The sequence below is a fragment of the Pongo pygmaeus genome, chromosome 20 (assembly GCF_028885625.2).
Source record: "Pongo pygmaeus isolate AG05252 chromosome 20, NHGRI_mPonPyg2-v2.0_pri, whole genome shotgun sequence".
Classification (NCBI taxonomy): Eukaryota; Metazoa; Chordata; class Mammalia; order Primates; family Hominidae; genus Pongo; species Pongo pygmaeus.
In genome coordinates this window covers 41,262,999-41,271,838 of record NC_072393.2, presented here as the reverse complement: position 1 = coordinate 41,271,838, position 8,840 = coordinate 41,262,999, and the positions used below count along the sequence as shown (strand labels likewise).

General features: G+C 50.9%; 1 protein-coding gene across 1 annotated transcript; it reads right to left on the bottom strand.

Moving 5' to 3' along the window:
- Nucleotides 1-6,615: 6,615 nt before the first annotated feature.
- On the bottom strand, nucleotides 6,616-8,527 carry LOC134738802 (uncharacterized). Its single transcript, XM_063657389.1, has 2 exons — nucleotides 8,418-8,527; nucleotides 6,616-7,692 (listed from the first exon to the last, which is right to left on the bottom strand). The coding sequence occupies exon 2, from the start codon at nucleotides 7,348-7,350 to the stop codon at nucleotides 6,616-6,618; it is 735 nt and encodes a 244-aa protein (XP_063513459.1). The 5' UTR covers nucleotides 7,351-7,692; nucleotides 8,418-8,527.
- Nucleotides 8,528-8,840: the final 313 nt, after the last annotated feature.

Below are 8,840 nucleotides of genomic sequence, written 5' to 3'. Positions count from 1 at the left end.
TCTCAGACTCACATGTGACCTGAGTGGTGGGCACACATTTAGACTTTTTCCATTTATTTATTTACTTATTTATATTTTAAATTAGTTTTTTGTTTTTTTCTTTTTTCTTTTTCTTTTTTATTTTGAGGCAGGGTCTGGCTCTGTTGCCCAGGCTGAGGTGCAGTGGTGCGATCTCAGCTCACTGCAACCTCCACCTCCTGGACTCAAGCCATCTTCCCACTTCAGCCTCCTAAGTAGCTGGCACTACAGGTGCATGCCACCTGGCTAATTTTTGTATTTCTTTTAGAGTCAGGGTTTTGCCATTTTGCCCATGGTGGTCTCCAACTCCTGAGCTTAAGCAATCCGCCCATCTCTGCCTTCCAAAGTGCTGGGATTACAAGTGTGAGCCACTGTGCCCAGCCACACTCTTAAGTCTGTGCTTCACAAGCTGACATGTGGTCCCATCAGAGCATGTACGGCCCTCACAGGAGACCTGGAACTGGAGTGGCATCACCAGGGAAGACTAGGAGGGGATGGGACTCTATGAAAGGGCTCACTTCCTCCTCAGTCAGAATATTTGGAGATGAGGTGAGGGAAGGATGCAATATAATTGGATCCTGGAATTTAGCCTCATCCCCGACCTGCCTTCATACCCAAGGCCTCCAGGGTCCCTGGCACTGGAAACTCAACATTCAGAAGCTATCAGTGTTCCCAATTTAAAATAAACTGGGTCTGTATGTATCAGCATATAGAAAAGAGTGGGACTGAGGGACAAAATGATCAGCACAGCCTGGGTGTAGAATAGGTCTGCAGGGAGCTCGAGAGCACAGGCTGCATCTGAAGACAGCCAGATGCAATTATGTGAGAGCATCTCTATGCCAGTGCAAATGTACCGTGCATTGATTCTGGCCATCGAGGACTTCAACTTGCCACACTAAGCAGACTTGAGGGTAGGATGTGAGAGTGTGTGTGTGTACGTGTGTGTGTGTGTGTGTGTGTGTGTATGCTGTGGGGAACTGGAGACATATATTCCTTCCTTCTTCCCAGGAAGAGATGTTATTTATTCACTGCTATCAGTGCACGAAGCTAGCCACCTACAAAGTGAACTTTTTTTTTTTTTTTTTTGAGAGAGAGTCTCACTCTGTCACCCAGGCTGGAGTGTAGTGGTGTGATCTCAGCTCACTGCAGACTCCACCTCCCGGATTCAAGAGATTCTCATGCCTCAGCCTCCTAAGTAGCTGGGATTACAGACATGCACCACCACACCTGGCTAATTTTTGTATTTTTAGTAGAAATGAGGTTTTTCCATGTTGCTCAGGTTGGTCTGGAACTCTGACCTCCGGTGATCTGCCCACCTCGACCTCCCAAAGTGCTGGGATTACAGGCATGAGCCGCCGCGCCTGAACCTAAAGTGAACTTTCAAGAATAATCTTGTGTTCTGTAGAACTTTGCATATTTTCTATCACAATGGAATATAGAAAAAAAAAAAGACAGAATATAGAGTTTTCGTATGGACTGAGCTAGAGTGTCAGCTCCCTGAGAGCAGGGATGTTGTCTGTGTTGTTCACTGTTGCATCTGCATTGCCTAGAACAGGCCTAGCCTGAAGAAAATGAAAAAAAAATTGTTGCAAAATAATACTGGCAAATATTTACTGCATGCCAGACATTGTTCTATTAAGTCATTTAAAAAATGCTGGCAGGGTGCAGTGGCTCACCCCTGTACTCCCAGCACTTTCTGAGGTCAAGACAGGAGGATCACTCAAGCCCAGGAGTTCGAGACCAGCCTGGGCAAGATGGTGAGGCCCCATCTCTACTTTTTTTTTTTTTAATTAAAAAAAAAAAAGGCTGAGTGTGGTGGCTCATGCCTGTAATCCCAGCACTCTAGGAGGCCGAGGTGGGCGGATCACCTGAGGTCAGGAGTTCAAGACCATCCTGGCCAACATGGGGAAACCCCATTTCTACTAAAAATACAAAAATTAGGTGGGTGTGCTGGCATGTGCCTGTAGTCCCAGCTACTTGGGAGGCTGAGGCAGGAGAATCACTTGAACCCGGGAGGTGGAGGTGTAGTGAGCCAAGGTCTTGCCATTGTACTCCAGCCTGGGCAACAAGAGTGAAACTCCATCTCAAAATAAATAAATAAATAAATAAAAATAAGGCCAGGTGCGGTTGCTCATGCCTGTGACCCCAGCACTTTGGGAGGCTGAGGCAGGTGGGTTACTTGAGGTCAGGAGTTCAAGACCAGCCTGGCCAACATGATGAAACCCCATCTCTACTGAGAATACAAAAATTAGCCAGGAGTGATGGCAGGCACCTGTAGTTCCAGCTACTAGAGAAGCTGAAGTGGAAAGATTGCTTGAACCTGGGAGGCGGAGGTTGCAGTGAGCCGAGGTTGCGCCACTGCACTACAGCCTAGGCAACAGAGTGAGACTCCATATCAAAAATAATAATAATGATAAAATAAATAAATAAATAAAAATAAAAAATTAGAGCCAGGTGTGGTGGCTCATGCCTGTAATCCAAGTGTGTTGGTAGGCCAAGGTGGGTGGATTGCTTAAGCCCAGGAGTTTGAGACCAGCCTGGCAACATAGCAAGACCCCATCTCTATTTCTATTAAATAATAGGAATAATAAATAATTTAATTTGAAATGCCACAACAACCTTATGATGTTCATACTATTATCCACCTTTAATAGAGGGGAAGTAGATAGTCAGAGAAATGAAGTGACTTGTGCAGAATCACACAGCTTGGAGCAGGATTTGCATCCAGGACTCTTGGCTCCAGAGTCCAGCTCTGAGCTGTTATAAATAAATGAATTGAAGTCCTTGTCTTCATTTCTAAGAAACCCAGCCTCTCTCTCTGAGCATTCCCTCACTTTTCTCTCATCTCCCTGGTCTCCTGCTGTTTCTCAGGACCGGAAGAGGTTGAATGGGATTTTAGGGTTACAGGAAAAGCCCAGGTCCCGTGGCACAGTGTGTTCAGAACCGTGGTCAGCGTCCAGTCTCACTGAGTCTTCGCCCAGCGCAGCGCCCTCTGAGACAACACGCCTGTTTCCCAGCAGCCCAAGCACGCTTGGGGTTCACAGCTGACATCTGTTCAGGGTGTGGCCTTGGGCAGTGATTTCACGCCTTAAACCTTCAACTGCCTTCTCTATGAAATGAGGATAACAAAAAGACCTATCTCTAGGATGACTGTAAGGAGAACATTATATAACGTATGTACATTATTTATAAAAGCACTTGCCACTTAGCACATAAGTCTAGACTACTTTATAAGTCTTTGTAAGGTGGTACAAAACACAAAACAAAACAAAACCTCCCACAACCAAAAAGGTGGTTAAAAGCTTGCACTGTGGACACAGACAGACCTGGGTTCAAATCCAGACGCTGCCACTTTCTAGCTGTGTGAGCTTGGCAAGAGACTTGATCTCTGGTCTCGGCCCCTCTCCCCAGGGAAAAGCAATCATTACAATATTATTATAGGCCGGGGGTGGTGGTTTTCACTTGTAATCCCAACAGTCTGGGAGGCTGAGGCAGGTGAATTGCTTGATCCCAGGAATTTGAGGCCAGCCTGGGCAACATAGCAAGACCCTGTCTGTACAAAAAATAAAAATTAGCCAGGCATGGTGGTGCACACCTGTAGTCCCAGGTATTTGGGAGGCTGAGGCTAGAGGATCATTTGAGCCCACAGGTCAAGGCTGTAGTGAACCACGGTTATGCCACTGCACAGCAGCCTGGGTGAAAGAAAAGGACCCTGTCTCAAACAAAACAAAATAAATTGGCCGGGCAGAGTGGCTCACACCTATAATCCCAGCACTTTGGGAGGCTGAGGTGGACAGATCATCTGAGGTCAGGAGTTCGAGACCAGCCTGGCCAACATGGTGAAACCCTGTCTCTACTAAAAAAAAAAAACAAAAATATTAGCCAGGAGTGGTGGTGCTGCACGTCTGTAATCCCAGCTACTCAGGAGGTGAGGCACAAGAATCGCTTGAACCTGGGAGATGGAGGTTGCAGTAAGCCTAGATCACGCCACTGCACTCCAGCCTAGGCAAGAAAGCGAGACTCTGTCTTAAAAAGAAAAGGAAAAAAAAAACAGGCCAGGCGCAGTGGCTCATGCCTGTAATTCCAGCACTTTGGGAGGCCAAGGTGGGCGGATCACCTGAGGTCAGGAGTTCGAGACCAGCCTGGCTAACATGGCAAAACCCTGTTTGTACTAAAACTACAAAAATTAGCCGGGCGTAGTGGCATGCGCCTGTAATCCCAGCTACTCGGGAGGCGGAGGCGGGAGAATCGCTTGAATCTGGGAGGCTGAGGTTGCAGTGAGCCAAGATAGTGCAACTGCACTCCAGACTGGGCGACAGAGGGAGACTCCTTCTCAGAAAAAAAAAAAAAAAAAAAGAACAAAAAAACCCACAATATTATTAGACAGTCAACCTCAAAGACAAGCGGGAAGGTCAAAAGAAATAATGCACAGAGTTATGCACTCAGTACTAGCTATTATTATTTTATCCCTTCTCCCACCCCACTGTTCACATTTTACACTGTAATAAAAAGGTGTGACTTTGGGCAATAATTTCCTCTCTGAGCCCAGTGCCTGGCATATGATGTGGTACACATTTAACAAATTACAACCATTACTATTCCTTCCGCGAATGTTTGCTGAGAGCTGGGCACTGTCACAGGTGCTGGAGATTTAATAGTGCACAAAATCTTTTTGTAAGAATCTGACCTCACGAAGCTATGTGGGGTGATAGAAGTGTTCTAACAGCTTCATTTAAGTGAGGGTTACACAGGGGAACATATGTGAAAATTCATTCAGGTTGGAAACTTTAAATTGTTCAGTTAACTGTGTATCTTAAAACTTACAACATGCCAGGTCAGGCACAGTGGCTCACGCCTGTAATCCCAGGACTTTGGGAGGCCGAGGCAGGTGGATCACCTGAGGTTAGGAGTTCGAGACTAGCCCGACTAACATGGTGAAGCCCCATCTCTACTAAATACAAAAAATTAGCCGGGCATGGTGACGCATGCCTGTAACCCCAGCTACTTGGGAGGCTGAGGCAGGAGAATTGCTTGAACCTGGGAGGTGGAGGTTGCAGTGAGCCGAGATTACGCCATTGCACTCCAGCCTGGGCAACAAGAGCAAAACTCCATCACAAAATAACAACAAACAAACAAACAAAAACTTGACAACAGGCCAAACACCGTGGCTCACACCTGAAATTCTAGCACTTTGGGGGGCTGAGGCGGAAGGATCCCTTGAGCCCAGGAGTTCAAAATCAGCCTGGGCAGGGAGACTCTGCCTCAGTTTTTTTTTTTTAAAGGTTATTAAACGGTTAAAAAAAATCATTGCCCTTAAGGAATGTATGTGTTGTAGACAGATAATAGAAAAAGTAATTATACAGAAAGTGATATATTCTGTGAAAAAATTCTGGGAAAGGGCTAGGTAATGTTGGGGGTGGGGGATTACAACTTTATTTTATTTTTGAGACGGAGTCTCACTCTGTCGCCTAGGCTGGAATGCAGTGGCACCATCTCTGCTCACTGCAACCTCCGCCTCCCGGGTTCAAGTGATTCTTCTGCTTCAGCCTCCTGAGTAGCTGGGATTACAGGCACGCGCCACCACGCCTGGCTAATTTTTATATTTTTTGGTAGAGATGAGGTTTCTCCATGTTGACCAGGCTGGTTTTGAACTCCTGACCTTGTCAAGTGATTCACCCACCTCGGCATCCCAAAGTGGTGGGATTACAGGCATGAACCACCTGGGGATTGCAATTTTAAATTGGGCAGTCAGGTTGGCCTCAGTGAGGAGATGACATTTGAGCAAAGGCTTGAAGGAGGTGAGAGAGTGATCCACAGGGATATCATGGGGACAGCCAGTGCAAAGGCCCTGGGGTAGGAAGAAGAAAGTAAGGCAACCAGTGTGGCTGGAGTACAGTGAGGCAAGGGAGAGAGATGAGTTGAGCAGTGTGCTGGGAACACATCATGTAGGAACTCTTAAACCACTGTAAGGACTGCTTTTGCTGGGAGATGGGATAATTGCCTAGGAGATTTTGAGTGGAGGAGGGACAGACTTGTATTTTAAAACTACCTCTTTGGGCCGGGCGCGGTGGCTCAGGCCTGTAATCCCAGCACTTTGGGAAGCCGAGGCGGGTGGATCACCTAAGGTCAGAAGCTCAAGACCAGCCTGGCCAACATGCTGATACCCAGTCTCTAGTAAAAATACAAAAATTGAGGGTCGGGTGGGGTGCAAAGCAAAAACAAAACAAACAACAACAACAAAAAACCACCAAACAACAACAACAACAACAAAAAAAAACCAACTACCTCTCTTATATAAGCAATGGAATGTAGTGTTATGATTTTCTCCAATCCTAATATCCACGAATCCCATTGCCGGTTCACCTACCCAAACCTTTGGGCCCTCAGGGCTGCTCATCTGCCGCCGGCTGCCCTACGGCCTGGGTCCTGAAGCTTGCGCCTTGGGCGATGCCGAAGCTAAACATGCCCACGGGCGCCCCGCTCCTCTCCAGGTCTTGCACTGCCCTGCATCTGCGCCCCTAGGCCACCTCAGTCCAGGCGAAGCCCTGAGCCGGGACCAGCCTTTGGTAAGAATGCTGCTCATGACGGGGCTCGGGGTCAGCAGGGACTGGGCGCCAGTGCAGGCCGGGTAGTGGCCGGCAGTCCAGGAGAACCGGGGCAGGTGCAAATTCCACGTTGGAAAAGTTTGGCTGAGCCATGCTTGCGAAGCTGCAGCTGAACGCGCCCACCAGGGCATAAGCGCGAAGGAGGGATCGTAGGTGTCAAACCCCGCAAGCCGCGGCGGCCTCGGCGGGGGTTGGAAAAACACCTCCACGCCAGCCGAAGAGCGCAAAGCCAGAGGGTGCACTGGTCCACCACAGAGCGCGGCACCGTGCCAGGGCGCAGAGCCCACGCACGCCCCATCGGCGTCGCAGCACCAGAAGCACAGGATACCCGGGCCACTAGCCTCCAGGAACACGCAGTCTCGGCGCCCGGGACGCTCTGGGGCAAAGTGGGGCACGGTGTGGAGACCACTCCAGCGATCCTGGGGCGGCGGTTGTCCGAACGCGTGGCCACAGGCCTTGCTTCTCGCTTGCAGACAACTAAGGCCAGCCAGCGGCGTGACAGGATGGGCGGCCACGACGCGGGTGCCGGATAGGTCTGCTCTCTGCAACTGCAGCGCCTCTGGAAGCCTTCAAGGCTCAATAGATGGGGCCAGCGGGCAGGGTGGTCTACGCAGTCCAGCAGAACAGGCTCAGGGGGCGTGAGGCGCCTCAAGAGCGTGGGCCCAGCGCCCGTTACCACTGCAAACTCCTCGTGCCGGTCGCCGGGCGGCAGCGACGGCGTCACCATTGAGTAGGGAGTGCTCAGCAGGTAGCGCCGCAGAGCCAGCGCCGTGTCCCGGGAGGCGCGCCCACGCGCGTTCACAGCCTCCACTCCCTCGGGCTGCGACGTCGCTGCTTGCACAGCGCCGCCTGCCGCGAGCCCTGCAGCTCCTCTGCCCCGGGCGGGCGCACCCACACCGTCGTGCCTGGCTGCAGGCGCGGGCGCACGGGGAGAGTGGCGCCCACGCAGGGAGCGCTGTCACCAGCATCGCCGTCGGGGGCCCCGTGGGTGGTGGCGACACATATATAGCTGGAAGTTGGGCTTCTCAGCGCCCCCGTTTTCCGAGAAAGCCGTGATGAAGCGGCAGCCCTGGAAACATAAAACACAGACGTCCGTCGGGCTTGAGGGAACCAGGAGCCCAGAGGAGGCAGTCAAGAATAATCCGGTGGATTTGGAAGCTAAATGCGTCAGACTCTAATTCTGACTCTGCCACTTTCTCTCCCTCTCTCCCTCCCTCCTTCTCTCCCTCCCTCTCTTCCTCCCTTCCTTCCTCTTCTTTTTCTGTTTTAGAGAGGAGACTCAATCTGTTGCCCAAGCTGGTCTCCCAGGCTCACACGATCCTCCCACCTTGGCCTCCGAAAGTGCTGGGATTACTTACAGGCGTGAGCCACCTTGCCCAGCCGACTCGGCCACTTTCTAGCCAAGTGAACTTGGGCAAGTCACCTCCTTTCTTGGGGCTTCAGCTGCTGTGTCTGTAAAGCAGGTATTGGTGCACACTTCACAGAACGATGGGGGAGCTTGATGTCAAAGCCATGGCATGAAGTCAGCTATATCAATATTAGCTTAAACTTGCTTCTTTTGCACCATCTGTCCCCAAAAGGCCTGCCCAGCCTCCTCAGAACCAGTTTTGCCAATCTCCTGGCACACAGCCTGCCCAAATAGCCCCTTGTCCCAGCTGGCCAGGGCCCTGTCCCAAGAAGTTCCACTGTGGCCAATCCCCTGTCACAGAGCCATGCCAGACAGCCTCCCAACCTGAGCCAGCACAACCAGCCCCTCCCTACCCCACACTCTGCTGCAAATCCAGACCAACTCACCAGCTTTCTGTGTTCCTTCTGGGGCACTCACCCTGTAGGAAACCCAAGGCACCGAGGCACAGCTGGGGGTGGAGGGAGATAGACTAATTAGTGTGGTTCCTCCTGCCAGCCTTCCCTCCAGGCCTCCCGCTGCAAGGGCAGTAGGGGCACAAGGGAGACCTCAGAGAAGGGCTCGGCCTCAGAGCCCAGGGCCCGGGGTTCACCTGCCAGAGCAGGGCTGAGGCCAACCACATTGCAGGGGCATTTATAGTCCTAGGTGCCTGGGCCTGGCCCTCAGCACCCACCCTGGGTCTGCACACAGATGTGCCCATTAGTACTGGCTCCAGCCTGACCTGGTGCCACTGATCATACAGAGGCCTAAGTATGGGGGTGCTGGGTGGGGAAAAGAGGGCAGATGGAGGGACAGAGAAAGGAAAGACAGAT

Excerpts from the sequence above, each read along its gene's own strand:
- LOC134738802 (XM_063657389.1), bottom strand. The coding sequence starts at position 7,350 with ATGGTGACGCCGTCGCTGCCGCCCGGCGACCGGCACGAGGAGTTTGCA.